A 20,735-nucleotide genomic window follows, 5' to 3' on the forward strand; every position below is an offset into this window, starting at 1 on the left:
AGAGACGGGGGTCTCGCTCTTGCTCAGGCTGGTCACGAACTCCTGAGCTCAAAGCATCCGCCAGCCTCGGCCTCCCAGAGTGCTAGGATTACAGGCGTGAGCCACTGGCGCCCTGCCTGGGGGAGTCATTTTTTTCTCTTAGGATCTCAATTTCCCCACCATAATCCCAACCTTGTAAAAGGTTGGACCATAATCCCAACCTTGCAGATGATGTTTGGAGGACGACTGAAATGAGGACCATAATCCCAACCTTGCAGATGATGTTTGGAGGACGACTGAAACGGCGGGAAGAAAGTGCCCGCGCAGAACTGGGCCCACAGTCAGTTCTCAACAAGGGCTAGAGCCTCCCGCCGTATTACCAAGTTTGGTGGATGACCTTAAGGAAAGCATTGAACTTCTGTGAGCGGTACCTCCCTCGTTTGGGTCACTGGAGAGGTGACTGCCAGCTCCCAGCCCCCATTTCCCCATCACTAAGTCAGGTGACTTTAATGTTAACTGACCCGCTATCAAGTGCCAGTAAACAGCTAGCCCTCAACACCTGCGCCTTATCACAATCACACTCTCTCTTCCTGGGATTCCTCTCTCTCTCTGGGAGGCCCGAGAGGCTTCTCAATGGTGCCCTTGACCCCAGACTCCCAGCGCGGGGACAACCAAGAGCATGCCGTCCACTCCCATCTCAGAATGTGTGCTGCACATGGAGCTCAGCGCCCCCAACCACGCCCCCCAAAGCGTGCTGCCCTCAGACATGGACTCAGGGAGACCTGAGTGGCAAACTCAAGCTTGCCCATGCACGCTGGTAGTCCTCTAGCCTTCAGAGCCTGGGTTCTGTCATCCGGGAAGTAGGGAAGAGGTGCCCCTACACAGACTGTTAAATGGTGACACAGGACTTCCTGCACAGGCTACGCGCTCCTACCTGCAGGATGTCGTGCGTGGGCTCCTGGAGTCCATCCTCAGAGACTTTAGGCGCCATCTTTACAATGTTCCTCAGATCAACCCCTGCCAGGGGTGGGGGGGTAGTGGGGTGGTCAGAAAACAAGTGACAGTTGTCAACCTCATGGGCTTGCTGGAGTCACGCCTCATGTCCCTTCTGCTGGGAACACCTCACTCTGGAAGCCTTTTTTTTTTTGAGACAGAGTCTTGCTCTGTTGTTGGGGCTAGAGTGCAGTGGTGTCATCATAGCTCACTGAAACCTGAAACTCCGGGGCTTAAGCGATCCTCCTGCCTCAGCCTCCTGAGTAGTTAGGATTATAGGCATGTGCTACCACTCTTGTTCAGGCTGGTCTCAAACTCTTGGCCTCAAGCAAGTCTCCTGCCTTGGCCTCCCAGAGTGCTAGGATTACAGGCCTGAGTCATTGGGCCAGCCAACGGGAGCAGAGTGGTAATGAGGCCATTGCCAAGCAAGGCTGCATTATAACATGCTATGTCTGTGCGGTGAGGTGGCACATTCAGCCTGGTGAATGTGAGAGGGGAGGGGACTCCACAGCTTTCTCTCTTGGGACTCCATCCCTCCTGGCCCTGGCCTCATTCTTGCCCCTGCTGGGACCCCCGTGGGAAGCCCCACTATGCTGGACACTTTTGGTCACCGCACCAGCCCCTGTCCAGGGCCCATACCCCATTCTGTGCCTGGGAGACTGACCTCTGACTTCTTCTGGCCCCTGGTGCCCTTGCCCTCTGGCTATCGGGCTTTTGCAGTGGGGAGCTGGACTCGAGATCGGGGACAGAAGGAGGGGAATGCGGGTGTCCATTCCCTGCTCCCTGCCTCTACCTGAGGGCCTGTCACCTGTCAGGTAATCCTTGTTCAGAGCTCCTGCTCTCTGCTGTGGCCCCTGGGGTACCTGTTGTGGCCGGCGGCGGTCTCCTAACCCTGTGCACATCATTGCAAACAGCCCCCTCATGACCACTCTCCTCCATGGCCTGGTGTGGGGATGCCACTTGTTTCTACAGGCTGGTGACTGACACCCCCTTTTGCCTCCATAAGCTCAAGGTGGGGTGCAAGTAGGGCAGGGAGGCAGGCGGCCCTGCTTCCCAGGCCGGGGTCAGGGAAAGCTTCTCCAAGGAAGTCACAATTAAAATGAGATCCACAGGAAGGATCCAGCCCCATAAATATCTGGGTGAGGTGACAACAAAGAGAGGGTGGGAATGAGGTGGGAGCAGGGTGGCAGGTCTGCCTGGGGCAGTGTGGCGAGGGGATGGGGCCCAGTGAGTGCCCGGCTGCCATGCCAGGCATGACGGGGCTGTGGCAGGCCCCACCAGGGAGGGAGGGCCTCCTCACTCTTGCATGTAAGAGCCAGGCATGGCAGGTGACAGTCATACAACTGTACCTTGTGATTCAAACTGCTCCACGGCTTCTTTCACTGCCTCTTCAGGCCCCATCGCAAACTCCTCGATGTTCTCGAGCACAGCTGCGTTGAAGGTCTCCTGGGTGATACACCTGGAGGCCATCGTCCCCTGCGGAGATGTCGATGTGCAGACGACACACACACCAGAGCTGAGAAGTTAGGGTGAGAAGAAAGCTTCATCACAGGCGAGTAGGCAGCTGCAGGGCCTCACCACCGTGAAAATGCCACTTAGGATGCATCTACCAGGGACTGAAAATTTGTGACCACTCTGGAAAATTCTCAACACCTAGATCACAGGAAAGTGTGATATCCTGATATCTTTAGAGCTTCTAAAAGGACAGAAGGGGCCGGGCATGGTGGCTCATGCCTGTAATCCTAGCACTTTGGGAAGCCAAGGTAGGAGGACCACTTGAGGCCAAGAGTTCAAGACCAGCCTGGGAAACATAGCGAGATCTTGTCTGTACAAAACATAAAAAAAAATTAGCGGGGTGTAGTGGCGTGCACTTGCGGTCCTACCTACTCAGGAGGCTGAGGCGGGAGGATCACTTGAACCCAGAAGTTTGAATCTAGCCCAGGCAACATAGCAAGACCCCATCTCTAAAAAAAATATGTGGCCGGGCGCGGTGGCTCACGCCTGTAATCCTAGCACTCTGGGAGGCCGAGGCGGGCGGATTGTTTGAGCTCAGGAGTTCGAGACCAGCCTGAGCAAGAGCGAGACCCCGTCTCTACTAAAAATAGAAAGAAATTAATCGGACAACTAAAACTATATAGAAAAAATTAGCCGGGCATGGTGGCGCGTGCCTGTAGTTCCAGCTACTCAGGAGGCTGAGGCAATAGGATCACTTGAGCCCAGGAGTTGGAGGTTGCTGTGAGCTAGGCTGACGCCACGGCACTCACCCTAGCCAGGGCAACAGAGTGAGACTCTGTCTCAAAAAAAAAAATAAATAAAATAAAAAATAAAAAAATTTAAAAAATATGTGTGTGTGTATGTGGTTATACACATACATAAAAAAAAAAAAGCAAATAAAACCCAGTATGCAGTAAAGGCACACTCTGGAAACCAGGGGAAGGGTTGCAGTAATTAGATGGCCCATTAACTCTGGGCAGAGCCTTCCCTTCTGGGGGCTTGGGGACAGGTCATGTTAAATAAGACAAAGCACTCAGTAAAAACGGCAATTCCCTTTGTAATTTCCACAGTGCATAGGATCTCAACATGAAGGTCTCGCAGGGTGCAAGTGGGTCACTAGCACCTAAAGTTTGCCAACCTTCCTTTGTAACAAAGGGAGAAACAGGCCGTAGGCCCAGAGGCTAACAAAGGTTAATAACTTTTTTCATTTTAATTGTTTTATTATATCTACAATGTCTATTACAGTAATATCAAGTTTCCATTGTGGAATTGATATCAAGTTTCCATTTAAAGTAAGTCACTTTTTTTTTTGTTTTGCTTTGAGATGGGTCCTAACCATGTTGCCCAGGCTAGACTAGAACTCCTGGCCTCAAGTGATCCTCCCACCTCTGCCTCCTGAGCAGCTACGACTACAGGCACAAGCCACTGCACTTGGCTGAAAATAGATCACTTTGTAAACGCACAGTAAAGTTGCAAGAACACTGGCAAGCCCGTCACCTAGCATCAGCAATTGTTAACATTTGGCTGCGTTTATCTGTGGGGGGTGTGTGTGTGCATGTACGCCCTCTGAGTGTTATCTAGGCACCGGACCCCTTCTTTCCTAAAGATATCAGCACGAATCTCCCATGAAAAGAACATTCTTTTACACAACCACAATATAAATGAAATTCAACACTGAGACAATAAACAGTCCTAATATACAGTCCATGATCAACTTTCTCACCTGTCTTAATATTTTCCTTTAAAACAATATGCGTTTTCTTCCTGGTCCTGGATCCACTCTAGAATCACATATCACGTGAAAAGTGTGGGGGGGGGGTGGAAAAAGGCACGGGGGCATTAGGACAGTGGTGCGGGGATCTGGCAAAAATCCCAGTGTGTACTTGGGAAACTGAGGTGGGAGCATCGCTTGAGCCCAGAAGCTTGAGGATGCAGGACGCAACGACTGCACCCATGAACAGCCACCGCACTCTAGCCTGGGCAACGTGGTGACATCCCATCTCTAACAAAATTTAAAAATTAAAATAATAAAAATGTAAAAATCTCAGGGGAAGTTTGGGCCATGTGGAAAACAGGGCCCTCTAGCCCACGCTTCTCTTGGCGAGAGGCGGCACAGGACGTGCAGAGCACTCCACCTGCGTCCACGCAGACGCTCACCACGCATGGCACTGCACACCGCCCTGGGGGAGCAGGGCCGCTCCCCGGCCAGCCTGCGGATCTCAAGTCCCAGGCCCTCCCCTCTTCAACTCCCCCATGCGGGGAACAGATAAAAACACAGAACCCATCTCACACAGTAGTGAAAATTCAACCAACTCCTATAAAGCCCTTAGAACAGGATTTGCACAGAGCAGGAGTTCAGTAAACATTAGCTCTTTGTTCCTTTCCTTTACTGCTTAAGAGGTAATTCAGTAATACCAGCGTGACCACCCAGCCAGGTTCACCGCCCAGGCCCGCTGCTCAAGAGGAAGCCAATTCGCTGAGACAGCAGGGGTTACGGCAGAGAAAGAGGTTAACATTGCAGCTGCCATGAGAGGGGACAGGAGGAAGTTATCAAATCCATCTCCACAGGAATTTGGGAGAAAGGGTTTTTAAAGATAATTTGGCGGGCAAAGGGCTAGGCAATTTGGTCTGCTAATTGGCTGGGCTCGGGTGGAACCATAGGTGTGTAGAAATTGTCTTTTTGCTGAGTTGGTTCTTGGGCAGGGGTCATAAGACCAGTTGAGTTAGTTCCTTGGTGTGGGACCACTGGTCTGGGTGGGTCAGCCGTTCCACCGGAATGCAGGCCCTGGAGCATGTCTCAAAAACTGGCCTTACGTTTCACAAGGTGATGGTATCTATGGAAAGAGTTAACAATCTTTATGACCGTCAGCTATGTGACTCCTGACAAGCAATTACAGGCAAGCAAACTAGGGGACAATGGCTGGTTATTATTTTTAACTATGCCTGTGCCTTTGTAGAGTTTAGGCACCAGACACAGTTCTCACCTTGCACCCTGTTATTAATTTACAAGGGGCGGTTTCAGTAGGACTGTGCCTCTGTGACAGGGTGGCCGTTCACTGTTCACATGCCCGAGTGGAAGCCTGGCCCAGGTGGTGGGAGTAGAGTTCATCCTGTAGCACTCAGCCCAGAAGCTCCTGCCCTTCAGACCTGGCCAGGGCACCCCTCCCACTACCACCCTGAGCACCCCACGGAGAAATTTTTTTTAATTCTTATTTTCTGTAGAGATAGGGTTTTGCTATGTTGCCCAGGCTGCTCTGGAACTTCTGGCCTCGAGCGATCCTCTCGTCTTAGCTTCCCAAAGTGCTGGGATTACAGGCATGAGCCACCCGGCCCAGCCGAAATTCTCTTACTCTTTTCCTTGACCTCTGACCTTGAAATCCTTGGGAACCCTGTTCTTCAGGAGCAGAGAGGAGAGGACCTATCTGCAAAGGATTGAGGTGTGGGGTTTGGTGCCCTAACTCCCCTGCAGAAACTGGCCAAATTACCTCTTAATTAATAATGTCCTGGTGAAATGGCCCTTTATAAAATTAATAAAGGGCCACAAGTGAGAACTCTGGTAGGGGAAATATATCTATAACCAGCCATTGTTCCCTAGCTTGCTTTCCTATAATTGCTTACTACTTAGGAGTCATAAAGATTCTTAGCTTTCTTCATTGCTCCCACAGATAACATGATTCTTGTGAAACTTTAGGCTAGTTTTGGTTTTTGGTTTTTTTTAAGACAGAGTCTCACTCTGTTGCCTGGACTAGAGTGCCATGGCGTCAGCCTACCTCACAGTAACCTCAAACTCCTGGGCTCGAGCCATCCTCCTGCCTCAGCCTCCCGAGTAGCTGGGACTACAGGCACGTGCCACCATGCCTGGCTAATTTTTTTCTATTTTTAGTACAGACGGGGTCTTGCTCTTGCTCAGGCTGGTCTCGAACTCCTGAGCTCAAGCGATCCTCCCGCCTCGGCCTCCCAGAGTGCTGGGATTACAGGCATGAGCCATCGCACCTGGCTGTAAGGCTAGTTTTTGAGATAGCTTCCAGGGCCTACATTCCAGTGGAACTGCTGACCCACCCAGACCAGTGGCCCCACACCGAGGAACTGACTCAACTGGTCTTGCATCGCCTACCCAAGAACCAACTCAATTTCTACACACCTATGGTTCCGCCTCGAACCCAGCCAAATTCTCACGGAGACAGATTTGAGAAATTTCTCCCGTCTCCTTGCTTGGCATTCTGCTACATAAAACTCTGTCTCTGCGGCAACCGCAGATGTCTCAGCGTACTGGCTCTTCTCTGTGCAGCGGGCAATACAACCCAGTTGGGCTGTTAAAAATTGGGGTCTCATCTGGGATCGCCCTTATGGGCGCTTTCCCGTGGTTTAGCAGCCTCTCATGAGTGGCACAGGTTTAGAGATGTGCCTTAGTGGCCACTCAGTTTTCTTGGACTGAGGGCCATCTCTGGCACCGTCCCTACCAGTGGGACATTGTTGACACACAGTGCTTGGAACTGTTTGCAGCGGAGAAACAGTTTCTGGAACTAGAAGATGTCTCTGGTGAGTTCTTGAAACACATCTTCCACCCCTTTCCTTCTCCGGATTACTGGCTTCGCTGGAGGCATTGTGCCTCCTTTGCAGGCCTTGGCTGGCTGTCCCTATATTATTGGAAGAGTCATTTCATAGGAGTTCTGTCCGGAAGAATGGTCTTGAACTTTTGACTGTGTGTGTGTGTATGCGTGTGTGTGGTATCCACTTTACTTTGATCGTGGCTCCCTTCCGTGTCCCTGCACCTCCCCCACACTTCATCTTGGGTATCTTCCCACTCACCCCTCCGGAGCTGAGGGGAAGGGCTTGGGAAACTGTGGCAGTGTTTGTTCTATACCGCCGGGGGACCAGTGGAACCCCCACAGGCCCCATTCCCACTATCGCAGGGACCGTCTGGGCTCGCTCAGCTCAAGCCTAAAGGGTTGAGTGAAGTGCGCCCCCGCTCCCAGGTCACCTCAGCCTCTTCACAACTGCCGGACAGCGAAGGGGTCTGCACGTGGGAGTCACAGGACTCTATATCACAGTGGGAGCGTGGGTTCTAAAATCCTGCTGAGCTCTGCTTTGAGAAGCACTATCTCGTGGCATTACTCAGCAGGAGGGGAGCGCCGCGGTCCATCTGGTGGGGCTACACCTGTGCCTATCGTACTGTTTTTCTCTCTGCCACTTTGGGCTTCCGATCAGGCCAAGAAAATTGAAAGTCTGATTTGGGTCCAATCCAGCAGACTGGGTGTCCCTATAAACTACTGGAGACTCCCTTTTGAGAGCTGGAGATGAATTTGTGCCAGAACAACAACAGTACGGGGAACCAGGCACCTGCCATGCCAGAAGGTAGCTGGCTGGGACGCCTTCTCAAAAACTGGAAGTCCTTCAGCTTTTCCCCATTGCCCCGCAAACAGTTTTTCTTCACCACACTGGCCACACTGCTTGCTGGGATCAGAACAGTTAGATTTATTCTGTAGAAGGGAAGAAAAATGGGATGAGATCCCCTATGTGCAGTGTTTTTTGTTACTCAGGCAAAAGAAGTCAATGCAGAAAAGGTGTAAGGTTATGATTCAGCAGGTAACAATAGAAAAAAGCCTGTCCTGCCTGAATCCCAAGAAAAAGATGATAAATTCATACGGTTATGTTATCGTCACCCTAATTATCACCATTACCAGGATCATCTGTATCTGGGCTAGTCTATGCCATGCCATAATGGTTCCCTGCTTTCCTTTGCTTACACATCCTGAACACTTAGGCTCATGGAGGATGCCACCTTTTGGGGCTGTGACCTTAGCCACCTTTTTATCCCTCCTTCTTTTGTCACATGGCCTAGAATGGCATGACAACACAGTAATTAAACTATCCCAAAATATCGCAAAGGGGGACATCTGTCTGATCGTTGGATTTGTTGGCATCTTCCCAAATCCAACCAAGACAAACATTTGCCATCGGTGACCCCCATGACTGACTCTGTAGACATCCCTGACGTGACCACTCACTTAGATCTTCCTCTGTCCTTAACTACTTTTCAAGTTCAGTTGGTCACCCATCAGGATACCCCTACTTCCATGTTTTGACTTGTCCCAACTCCTCAAGATCGGCAGAGAACAGTGGCCCATGGGACCACCTCGATCCTTAGCTTATTAGACTAACAAATGTAACCAGGATTGGATGGGGAATTGACAGCTTTATGCCAACAGGTAATATACCTGAAACAACATGTAGATAGATTTTAGAAAGCTTATGAATATCATGACCCTTGGTTTGATTCTGTGCTGGCTAAACTCTCTATAAGTAAACCCATAAATGAATACAATCTCGGAGACATTACATGCATGGCCCTAGGATATACCTTTGTCTGTGGCATGGGGTCTGACCCTCCGTCACTGGCGTGGGCCCACTGTTATATAGACAGCCTGCACACAGAGGCTCTCACCTGCTAGGTCACTTCACAACCCCTTTTACTACCCTCCCTAACAGAGTCTCCACTCCCTGCCCCATAGACTTAAGAGAGGGCTGCCAGGAGGATACCAGGACACCTGGTGGCAAAGCCTGCTGGGAGTACTAGTCCCTACTTACAGAGTATATATCAACAGAGACATGATTAGAAGTCTGTCTGTCTATGACTCTAGGACTGATGACAGAAGACACTACAAAAAGCCTTAGGGCTCAACAAAGCTCCCTCAACTTGCTAGCTCAGGTAGTCCTAGATAACCTGGCAGCACTAGACTTCCTGTGCTAAACAAGGGAGAGTCTGTACAGTGTTAAACACTACCTGTTGTATCTATATAAACACCTCAGAAGAAGTTGAAATCCGAATAGAAAAAATTTCCCAACAAACTGTGTGGCTATAACAGGTCTCTACTAGTGACCCCACACCTGACTGGTTTTGGGATTATTCACTTGGATTCCCCAGAACTTCAGATCAGTTCTGCAGGGACTCCTGAAGCTGGGACTCTCACTCCTTATCCTAGGGCTCATTATCTATCTTACAGTCTGCTGTCCATTTAAGTACTGCACTAAGGCTGTCAATGAAAGTACTAATGTTTTTGTCATGCAAATTTTAGATCTGAAACCCAGCACCCAGGAATACTTGCAGACAACTGCAAAATGGTTTCATTCCTCTCACCCTGGCCTCAACCCCAACTATGCCCCTTGTTCCCTTAGCAGAAAGAAGCCAGATTGGTCATCTGCCCTTTCCATCTCATGAGCCCACACCTCAGGGATGAGGTGGAATCAAGCCCAGGGGTGACTGAAACCACCTTTTATAAATTAATAATGGGGTGCAAGGTGAGAACTGTGGTAGGGGCCTAAACTCTACAAAGGCACAGGCATAGTTAAAAATAACGATAACCAGCCATTGTCCCCTAGTTTGCTTGCCTATAATTGCTTGTCAGGAGTCACATAGCTGACGGTTGTCAAGACTCTTAACTCTCTCCATAGATACCATCACCTTGTGAAACCTCAGGCCAGCTTTTGAGATATGCTCCAGACCCTGCATTCCAGCTGACCCACCCAGACCAGTGGCCCATAACAAGGAACTGACTCAACTGGTATTGCAACCCCGCTCAAGAACCAACTCAGCAAAGGGAATTTCTACACACCTTTGGTTCCACCCCAAACCCAGCCAATCAGCAGACCCAATCGCCTAACCCTTTGCCCACCAAACTATCTTTAAAAACCCTTACTCCCAAATTCTCAGGGAGACAGATTTGAGAAACTGTTCCCATCTCCTCACTTGGTGCTCTGTGATATTAACCTCTTTCTCTGCCACAACTCTGGCCGTCTCAGTGTAATGGCTCTTCTCTGTGCAGCAGGCAACACAACCCTGTTGGACTATAACACTACAGGGGAATGTCGTCACGCCTACTTTACTGATGAAGAATCTGAAGCTCAGAGAAGGAAGAGCCTGCAGAGGTCATACAGGCAGTAAGAAGCCTGGCCAGGACCCCATCACTCTATCTGGCCTCAGTAACATCATCCGTCCCCTGGGTCCTCTGAGGAGCTTCTACCAGCCCTTCCAGGCTGCTGCCTTCCCTGATCACTCAGACAGAGCCCATCCCATGCTCTCTGGCCCCAGCTCCGCCCCACAAACCTCTCTCTTTGCCCAGTGTTGAGCTCACTGAGTTGGGGAGGGCTGGCTCTGTGATCACCCCTGAATAGAATCCTCCAATGTTCAGCACAGGGCTGAGTGGGAGGAAGAAAGTACAGATCTGGAACATATGAGAAAGATGGTACCTGAGGATGGTCATGTAGGAGCCACCTGGGGAACAGCCCAGGCCAGGAGAGGGGGGAAAACAGCATTATCAGTCCCCAGAATGCGTCCAGGGTGTGCTGGGGGTAAGATGAAAGGTTAGCAAGGCTCCCAGCCGGCAGCCAGTTTCCCTCCCTAAGCCACAGTTCTGCTCATTAACAAAACAGTGCCATGGCATGCGGGGACCTTGAATTAATGACCTCATCTCCCTTTACCAGCCACACCCATTCTGGTTCAGGCCCCATCCTCCCTCATGGGAGGTCTCACCAGCCTCCTCCCTGCCGCACCCTGAACCTCCATTTCCCACACAGCAGCCTTGAAAGCCCACAGACACCACCTCAGTCGCCTGCTCAAAACCGTGCAGTGGCTTCCTAACCCACTCAGAACAAAACAAAGTCTCCTTTCCAGCACTTTCCCTATGTAGACTTTCCCATCTGTGCTTCCCTGCCTCGTTCCCATCCTTCCCAGCTACCCAAGGAACACCCTTGGACACCACTCAGGCTAACGCTCCGATCCCATCACTCTCTTACGTCGTTCGTTTGTCTGTACCGTCTAGCCTCCTGCCTCCACTGCCTAGGACGGGCCCGACGCGCAGCAGGCGCTCAGCACACAGGTGTTGAATGAATGAATAAAATAAAAGCGGAGGCCGGGGAAGCGGGTAATTTTCGTCCCCGGGCGGCTTCGGTAAGATTCTTTCATTCCCCAAAACCAAGTCCCCTAGGGTCGCGTCACAGCCACCAACCCGACCCCGCGGTGCCCACTCCCCTCTCCGCGCGCGACGGGGCTCGGTGGCCGCCGCTGCTCACCGAGTCTCCGCGGCCACGTGAGGAAAGGGTGGGGTTCGTGGCTGTCACTCCCTGCGCGGCCGCTCCCCCCTACCGGCCGCCGTACGCGCGCAGGCGCCCTGGCGCCTCCTCGTCTCGGCTTCCCTCAGATCCCCCGGACGGCTCCGTGGGCAACCAAGGGTGACCGCGAAAGCCAGTAAAGCCAAGAGGGCCACCTGGTGCGCGCCGGGAGCATTTTTGCCGCCCTTTCCGGACCTCTCACTGGTGTCGCCGCCCCCGGCAGGGAAATTTTTCGCCTTTGGCAGCGTCCGCCCAGAAGAAGCCGGCAGCGCGCCTGCGCAAGAGAGCTTGGCAGCGGCGGCCTGCGCCTGCGCACCAGGGCTCGGCGGCGGCTTGCGCCTGCGCGGCGCGGCGCTGCGGAGACCGTTGGCTCATTTGCATGTCCCCGCCTCGCGCGGCGGCGACGGCGGCGGCGAGTGAGGAGCCTGAGGTGGCGGCGGGGGCGGCTCCGCGCGCGGTGGGCTCCGGGTGAGGCCCGGGACCTGGCGTTGTCGGCGGGTGGGCCCCAGGGTGGGAGGCTCGGGCTCAGCCCTGGGGGCCCCGGGCTCGGTGATGGCGTCGCGGGCTCGGCCTTCAGGCTGCGGCGACGGACGCGTCTCGGCCGGACTGGCCTGAGGGGCGGGCTGCGGCCTCCAGGGCCCGGCACCCCGATTTCTTCGTCCTCGGAGGCCGGGAGAAGGCGAGCCACATCGCAAAGGGCTCGTTGGTTCACCTGTTCATTCATTCCGCCTCAGCCTCGAACGGCCTCTGCTCTTGGGGTGATAACGGCGGCCGGGCGCCGCATCGGGCCTTTTACCTCTTAGGAACTGGTTCAGTCCCCACAGCAGCCCCCGATGTTAGCTTCCCATTCCTTAGGTGGGGAACAGAGGCGCAGCAAGGTTAGGTCATTTCATTTAAACCCGGGTCACCTGACTCGGAGACCCTGCCCTTCTCCAGCACAGAACAAGGGGGCGCCCCGGGAAAAAGGCTGAAGGGGCTTCAGCCCTTCGGTGGGGATGATGGTTATAGGGCATGACCGTAAGGTGGGGACAGGCCTGCCTCTTGAAGTTGGAGGTGGCGGGCCACTGGACTCCTAAATGTTGCTTCTTAGTCTTTTCCTACTCATTTTTCAGGGCTTTGTCTCCGCTACCAGTGCCCTGTTGCCAGGTTCAAGTCCAGGCTGTCTGACCTTGGGTAGGTCACTTATCCTGAGTCCCCTTTTTTCCTCTTTTGTATAATGTCATTCTAAATAGGACCCCCCTCTTCAGGGGGGTGTTGCAAGAAGCAAAGGAGATCATGCAAGGACCTAGCGCAGAGTGAGCTCTGTCACTGGTCTGGGATTCCTCCACTCACTGGTCAAGAGGCTTCTCTCAGAGGAGAAGTAAGTTTTTAGAGCCTCTTTGCCCAGTCTGTGAAATGGGAAAAGAATGATCATGTTTTTCCTACCCACCATTTGCGAGGATGGTGCTCCCATTCTTCCTCTGCTGTTACGGTCAGTTACCGTGTGTTGGCTCAGGATTGCTTTTACTGAGCGTCTTTTAGTGGATTCTGAGAACACAGACTCACAGGTCTGTCTTTCTCCTTCTCAACAAACACACCTGTGAACTTGATGCGTGCAGAGGCCCCCTTAAAGGGATGGGCTTGCCTCTGAAGTACCATGCCAGGATATGGATTACTGCCTTGTTACTTTGAGGACTAGGTGAAATAGAGTGATCGGGGTCTGTGAGCATGAGTTGTAATTCTTAGTGTGTGTGTGTTTTTATTCCTCTCTAACTACAGGTCAAAGAAACATGGCAGCAAGGCGAATTGCTCAGGAGACTTTTGATTCTGTATTACAAGAAAAAGCTAAACGATATCACATAGACCCCAGTGGTGAGGCTGTAGGTGAAACAACTCTTCAGTTTAAAGCTCAAGGTAAAATATTTCTGGGGGGGGAAAGGAGGATGTTTAGGGGCCAGGGCAGGAGGATTTCAGTACTTTGGGCAAACTATGCAACTCTTCTGATCCTTACTTTCCTTATTTGTAATAAGGATTTTGTAATAATGTTTTCTCTGGGCCCACCTGTCTGTCACATCATGGTGTGGAATGTAGTATTGTCATTATCTGGAGCTTCTCGTAGCCAGGCATCCTCCCCACCTAAAGAGAGGTTCTTGAATTGCTCTCCTGGCTCCATCCCACCACTACTGTCCAGGATTAAACTCTTACCAGTTCTCTCCTGGATTATTGCAACAATTTCCTCCTGCAGGGTATCTCTGCTTCTGGCTTCATTCTCCTCAAATCTGCCCTCCGTATAGTTGTTCTCCAGATCTATTAGTGCCAACCTCACTGGGCCACTGCCCTTTTTGGAATCTTGGGGCTCTCCATTGCAGGCTTGCATCCTCAGATGAGTACAGGAGCAGCCAGGTCATAGGGTGTGTGCAAGACAGAAGGGCATGGGGAACTTATAGAGCTGCTGAGTGTAGGTGCTGCCTGCAAACATTCTCTTTGGAAAGTTTTGACACACCGTGCCAGCAGAATCAAAAACGATGCCTACGCAGATTGCAGGATGACGTGAAGGTCCCTCACCTCCTGTCTTGGGCCTTACCTTTCAGTGCTACTGTGCTGCCTGTTGTCTGTGCTTTGAATCCCTCCTGTCCCAGCTCTGCCTGGTTAATTCTCTCAGATACCAAAACTCAGACACACAGGGACCTTTCCCTAGGAAGCCTCAGCAGACCTTGAGGTTGATTTGATTGCACTTCCCCACTCCAGGGAAGTACACTATATACCATTTACTTCTCTGCCCTGGGCCTGCCTCCTCCATGCAGTGCTGCTCCCAGCTGCACCAGTGTCGGGGTATAGATTTCCTCAGTGTTGGCTGAGTAAGTCTGAGTGTTTGGAGTAGGAGTAATAAACATACCTTGGACCTGGAGAAACCAAGGCTCAGAAGTTGTCTCTAGATTTTGAGTTTTCAAAAATTACCTGAATACTACATGTAAACGTTCTCATTATAAAAGATTGGAACAATTAAAAAGTAAAGAGGAAATTAAAAGTTTTCTTAACTGCTTTCTTATGCTTCAGAAGTAACTGTATCTGTGGTGTTTTGTGCATTTTTCAGTACTTTTATGATTCATTTACATAATTCGGAATACTTAGGTGTTTATGTAGATGAAGATTTAAGTCTTGGTTTAACTTTACCTGGGGACTCAAGAGGTAACATATCTTAGTTACCTCAAGAAAGATTAGGGGGAAGGAATAGGAGACTAGAAACCTAGCAGGAAGCTAGGTGGTTGTAGAACATCTCTGTCACAAAGCTGCATGGTCTGTTGGTCAGCCTTTTTCTGTGTCTGTTCCACTCTGAACTTTCCCTTTTTCTCTTAAACCAGGGTATTTGAAAATTCTGTTGTGCAGAATCCAGCCACCACTCTCTGTCTCTAATACTCCCACCCTAATTATACCATCAGTGCCAATAATCAATACCTGGATTATCACAGCGGATTCCTTGCTGGAACATCCACATCCACTCTCCTTCCCTGCAATCCGTTCTCTACACCATAGCAAGTGAGGTCATCCCTCTGCTCAGAACCCTTCAGTGGCTTTCTGTTTCACCCAGAATGCGCACTAGAATCGTCCAAAGGCCAGGACAGGAGGGTTTTAATACCTTTTTGAAATCCTGATGTCCAGGTCACTCCCCATCCTAATTAATTCGATAAGGTATGGGGAGAGGGTCCCCTGGGGACTCCAGTAGCAGAGTTTGGGAGCCACCTTCCTACCACTTTGCCTCTCGTTCCTTCTGTTCCCTTCTGGCCACATTGGCCACCTACTGGTCCTACTTCAGGGCCTTGTCCTCATGTCCTCTCTGCCTAGAAGGCTTCCGCTCACAACCAGATGGTCTAGCCCCTCACACCAGGCTGCTGCTGCCATATTGTCAGAGCTACTGTCCTTGACCAGTCTGTCTAAAAATGGCATCAGCTGGGTACAGTGGTACATGCAGTGGTACATGCCTGTAGTCCCAGCTACGGGAGGCTGATGCAGGAGGATCACTTGAGCCCAGAAGTATGAGGTTGCAGCGTGCTACGATCATGCTTTGAATAGCCACTGCACTCCAGCCTGGGCAACATAGTGAGACCCTGTCTCTCTAAAAAATGGCATTCCCATCTCATGTTTCCACCAGCTTGAATTTTTTTTCTTGGCACTTACTTGCACCTGATATATTTTTATGTCTGGCTCCCTCAACTGAGAAGTCTGAGAGAGGTCTCCTTTCCTTGCTGTAATTTCATGGCCTACTGTCTAAAGTTGCCCGCACAACATACGTACTCAATAAGTACTTGTTGAAGAAATGAACTTGCATTTACACAGGACTTTGGTTTCCTTTGGCCTCTTAGCCCATTACTACCTTCTGGCACCTCTCTTTCCCTTTTCATTTGATTTTTTAAAACTAGGTGATAGATTCTGATTCAAAAGCTAGGAAGTTAGAAGGGCACTCCATGAGAAGTCCTGAGGCCTACTGTTTCCATAGGCCCATACTTCAGTTCTGTTCCTAGCTTCTTACAGTTTCTCTGTATGTAAATAAGCAAATGCAAGTACGTTTCCCCTTTTCTACACCAATGACAAAAATAGACACTGTTCAATTTCCATCATGGCCTCCCTTGATATGGCTTATTTAGCTCTTGCCTTCCCTCTTGCCTGCTTGGGTCTTTGTTTTTTCAGCTCCAGTGAGGGGGTTGATTAGCCTGGCAGACCTTTTTAAGGGATTGATTCGGCCAGCCTTGGGTCTGCTGTTGTGGGTACTGTCAGCCGTGGCTCCAGCCTTATGGTGGCACTGTGGGCGGGGAGTTGAAGGTGGCAGCCTGTGTAAAACCTGTCTGCTGTGAGATAGAAGTAGAAACACAGAAGCATTCCAGCTGCAGTAAAGTCCAGGTTTTTGGGGACCGAACACCCTTCCTTCGGTCTAAAAAAGGGATTATAGGCCAGGTGCAGTGGCTCACACCTATAATCCCACCATTTTGGGAAGCCCAGGCAAGAGGATCGCTTGAGGCCAGGAATTCAATACCAGACTGGGCAACATAGCGAGACTCCGTCTCTACAAAAAATAAGAAAATAATTCGCCAGGCATGGTGGTGCACGCTTGTAGTCCCAGCTACTCAGGAGGCTGATACAGGAGGATTGTTTGAACCCAGAAGTTCGAGGCTGCTGTGAGCTATGATTGTGCCACTGCCCTCCAGCCTGGGCTACAGTGAGACCCTGTCTCTAAAAAAAAGAAAAGAATTGTAAATTCAGATGGCCGTAGAGTCAGGGTAGGGGATCTGAATGAGTGAGGGACACTGGTGACAAGTTGGAGAGTCCATGTCTCACCTATGGGGCAGCTATTGCCCAGCTTGGGCGGACTATCAATCAGGGCAAAGGTAGGCCCCCCCCAGTGCTTGTAGCTCTGTTTGTTTGTTTTTCTCTTTTTTTTTTTTTAAAGAGAGGAGCTCAAATGATCCTCTGCTTCCGATTCCTAAGTAGCTGGGACACCAGGCATGTGCCACCATGCCTGGTTCATTTTTAAATTTTTTTATAGAGATGGGGCTTTGCTATGTTGCCCAGGCTGGTCTCTAATTCCTGGCCTCAAATGATCCTCTCACCTCTACCTCCCAGAGTGCTGGGATTACAGGTGTGAGCCACCGCACTCGTCCAGTCTTCAGTTTTAACAAGAAGTCAATCCAGATTTTTAAGTGACACCACACACATTTCAAATGTTGGCAACAAATACGAATTGGCAAAAAGCACTCAAGCATATAAAGCATGTCTGCTGGCTGGTGGTTCATGGACCAGCTGTTTGCAACCACTGATTTAAGGTACCTTTTATATGTTTTTTTTTTTTGGATCGTTTATTTCAGATCTCTTAAGGGTGGTCCCAAGATCCAGAGCAGACATGTATGATGACGTTCACAGCGACAGCAGATACTCCCTCAGTGGATCTGTAGCTCACTCTCGAGACACGGGGAGAGAAACCTTGAGAGGTGATGTATTTCCAGGGCCTTCCTTCAGATCGAGCAACCCTTCCATCAGTGATGACAACTACTTTCACAAAGAATGTGGCCGGGATCTAGAATTTTCCCACCCTGACTCCCGGGACCAGGTTATTGGCCACCGGAAATTGGGACATTTCCGTTCTCAGGACTGGAAATTTGCGCTCCGTGGCTCTTGGGAGCAAGACTTTGGCCAGTCAGTTTCTCAAGAGTCCTCTTGGTCACAGGAATATAGCTTTGGTCCTTCTGCAGTATTGGGGGACTTCGGCTCCTCCAGGCTGATTGAGAAAGAGTGTTTGGAGAAGGAGAGTCGGGATTATGACGTGGACCATCCAGGGGAGGGTGACTCTGTGCTCAGGGGCAGTGGTCAAGCCCAGGCCAGAGGCCGAGCTCTAAACATCGTTGATCAGGAAGGTGCCCTCCTAGGAAAGGGGGAGACTCAGGGCCTGCTCACAGCTAAGGGCAGTGTCGGGAAACTTGTCACACTGAGAAGTGTGAGCACAAAAAAAGTACCTGCTATAAATCGTATTACTCCCAAAACTCAGGGCACTAACCAAATCCAGAAAACCACCGCCAGTCCCGATGTGACCCTGGGGACAAATCCAGGGACAGAAGACATCCAGTTTCCCATTCAGAAGATCCCTTTGGGGCTGGATCTGAAGAATCTTCGGCTCCCCAGAAGAAAGATGAGCTTTGACCTCATAGATAAGTCTGATGTTTTTTCAAGATTTGGTGTAGAAATAATCAAATGGGCAGGATTTCACACCATAAAAGATGATGTTAAATTTTCCCAGCTTTTCCAGACTCTCTTTGAACTCGAAACTGAAACTTGTGCTAAAATGCTTGCCTCATTCAAATGCTCCTTAAAACCAGAACACAGAGATTTTTGCTTTTTTACTATCAAATTTTTAAAGCACTCTGCTTTGAAAACACCCAGAGTTGATAATGAATTTTTAAACATGCTTCTAGACAAAGGTGCTGTGAAGACCAAAAATTGCTTTTTTGAAATCATAAAGCCCTTTGATAAGTATATAATGAGACTTCAAGACCGTCTTCTGAAGAGCGTCACTCCTCTGCTCATGGCCTGCAATGCCTATGAGCTGAGTGTCAAGATGAAGACCCTCAGTAACCCCCTGGACTTGGCTGTTGCCCTAGAGACCACCAATTCTCTCTGCCGGAAGTCTTTGGCTCTTTTGGGACAGACATTCTCCTTGGCCTCTTCATTCAGGCAAGAGAAAATCTTAGAAGCCGTCGGCCTCCAAGATATAGCTCCCTCTCCTGCCGCTTTTCCAAACTTTGAGGACTCAACTTTGTTTGGTAGAGAGTACATAGATCACCTGAAGGCCTGGCTGGTTAGCAGCGGGTGTCCCCTCCAGGTCAAGAAAGCTGAACCAGGACCCGCACGAGAGGAAGCGAAAATGATTCCTCCTATGAAACTAGAAATTCAGGCCAAGGCTCTGAGTGGTCTGAGTGAAGGTAAGGAAAGCAGCAAAAGTTTCTATTTGTTGTTTTTGTGTTTTTTGGTAATGTCTCCTATTTGAGATTTTTTACACAGAACTTCTTTAGCCAATTGGGAATAAATCAGGATTTTAGTAGAAAACTCACATTGGCCAGTATGTATGTCTGCCATTCATTTTGTGAATGTATGTTAGAAATCTTCTGTTTGCCACAGAAGTCTTTAGACACTTCGAGGTTACAGACTCCTTAGGCAATCTGACGGAAAGCTGTGGCCTTTGCCAGGAAAAATGCATATATCTTCGTACACAATTTCTTTCTTGGAGGGTTATGCCTTCCTGCAGCCAAGGTTAAGAACCCCTGCTCCAACATGTCCCCACGGTGTTATTACAAGGGAGAAGAAACCCTGGACACTCTCTGAGGAGTCCTCAGGGTCCGAAAGAAATCACAAAAACTAGTCATTCCTGAGCTGAGTGTGGCTGTGAGTGCCTCTGAGCCCAGCTGCTCTGGAGGCTGACTCAGGAAGATCCCTCCAGGCTAGGAGTTTGGGCTGTGGTGTGCTGTAACGGCACCTGTAAGTAGCCACTGCACCTCAGCCTGGGCAACACAGTAAGACCCTGTGCTAGAATCAGGGGGACACTGGGGAGGCCCCAGCCAAGCCTAGGGAGTTGGGGAGGCCATGTTTGAGTTGTGTTAAGGGATGTGCAGGGACCAGCCAGGTCATTCCAGGAGGTGAAGGTACCTTTTCACCCCACTTACTTTTCTTTTTTTCCTTCTCTTTGCACTCACTTGGGACCACTTACTTTTCTAGATTGGCTAAAGTCGACAGATCACTTAGGTACATTTTGTGGACTTTCTAGAGAAGAGAAAAGGCCAAGGAAGAGGAGTAGAAACAATGGGCCATTTGGTTTCCCTTTTCCCTCCCCCTTAGCTCCCAGAGTGGATGCTCTCACAGCCCAGACATCCCAGAGGTCATGAGCACACAGTAGCCATGTTTCCGTCTCTTACTCCCTCGATTTCCCCCAGCATGGTTTTTAGTTTGCCCCCAGCCCAGTGGGGAAGTCTTATTTATCCCTGACTTTCTTGGCTCATTCACTGCCCTCATGGAGCCCCGACTATACCAGGCACTGGATAGGTCCCACTGCATATGGGTGGGCACACCTCCTCCCGGAGAGGGTTCCTTCCAGAAGCAGGCTCAGGGCTTCAGGACCTTCCTCCTCACACCCTGCAAAGTGATAGGGTACTGAAAAATACTGTATGAAGGAGGAAAACATCACCCCTAACCTAAAGTGGCTCCCCACCCTCCCACAATCTTGTGATATTCCCAGATGTTCCTGCAGCTCCTGATGTGCTAGACTGAAAATACTACTGTCTCTTCTTTTAGGTGATCGTCCAGAGTCCCTCTTCTGTGTTTCTACAGCATTTTCTATGTCATGATAGTGCCCTAACATAAATTACCTCACCTTTCCTTTGATGTCGGACCCATGCTGCCTTTTACTAGAGGCTTCTGAAGCCAGACAGAGCTGGGTTCACATGTAATTGGCATCCACAGGCCTAGGCTCTGTGTCTGGGTTGCTGGCAACAGACATCATGAGGCTGTCTCCCCCCACCACCATCACTGCTGCCATTCCCGTTAGAAACGCCAGGACAACATCTTTGGTTGAGTATATTGGTTATTACCATTAGTTTTATTTTTTATTTTATAATTCTCCTTTAAAGGATATATCCTCAAGAATA

At 50.3% G+C, this 20,735-nt stretch overlaps 2 protein-coding genes across 6 annotated transcripts in view; one reads left to right on the forward strand and one right to left on the reverse strand.

The window, feature by feature from the left end:
- The window catches only part of ARMC6 (armadillo repeat containing 6), a 14,849-nt gene extending 10,600 nt beyond the window's left edge, over nucleotides 1-4,249 (reverse strand). The window contains exons 1-3 of the mRNA XM_012654076.1: nucleotides 4,190-4,249; nucleotides 2,322-2,488; nucleotides 914-996 (exon numbers count right to left, since the gene is read on the reverse strand). Coding sequence (XP_012509530.1) covers nucleotides 914-996; nucleotides 2,322-2,442 — 204 coding nt within the window. The 5' untranslated portion in view covers nucleotides 2,443-2,488; nucleotides 4,190-4,249. The remainder of the gene's footprint in view (nucleotides 1-913; nucleotides 997-2,321; nucleotides 2,489-4,189) is intronic.
- Nucleotides 4,250-11,907: 7,658 nt separating this feature from the next.
- Nucleotides 11,908-20,735, forward strand: part of SUGP2 (SURP and G patch domain containing 2) — a 31,224-nt gene continuing 22,396 nt past the window's right edge. For 4 of the 5 annotated variants that reach the window (XR_001137875.1, XR_001137876.1, XM_012654071.1 and 1 more), the window contains exons 1-3: nucleotides 11,908-12,042; nucleotides 13,333-13,467; nucleotides 17,412-19,019. Coding sequence is in view for 3 of the 5 variants with exons in the window: in XM_012654071.1 (XP_012509525.1) it covers nucleotides 13,344-13,467; nucleotides 17,412-19,019 (1,732 nt within the window). In the remaining 2 variants the exon portion in view is untranslated. Of the gene's footprint in view, nucleotides 12,043-12,734; nucleotides 12,748-13,332; nucleotides 13,468-17,411; nucleotides 19,020-20,735 lie in introns of those variants that run through there. The other variant, XM_012654075.1, reaches the window with a different exon arrangement.

This window comes from Propithecus coquereli, unplaced genomic scaffold (assembly GCF_000956105.1).
Source record: "Propithecus coquereli isolate 6110/MARCELLA unplaced genomic scaffold, Pcoq_1.0 Scaffold438, whole genome shotgun sequence".
NCBI classification, from domain to species: Eukaryota; Metazoa; Chordata; class Mammalia; order Primates; family Indriidae; genus Propithecus; species Propithecus coquereli.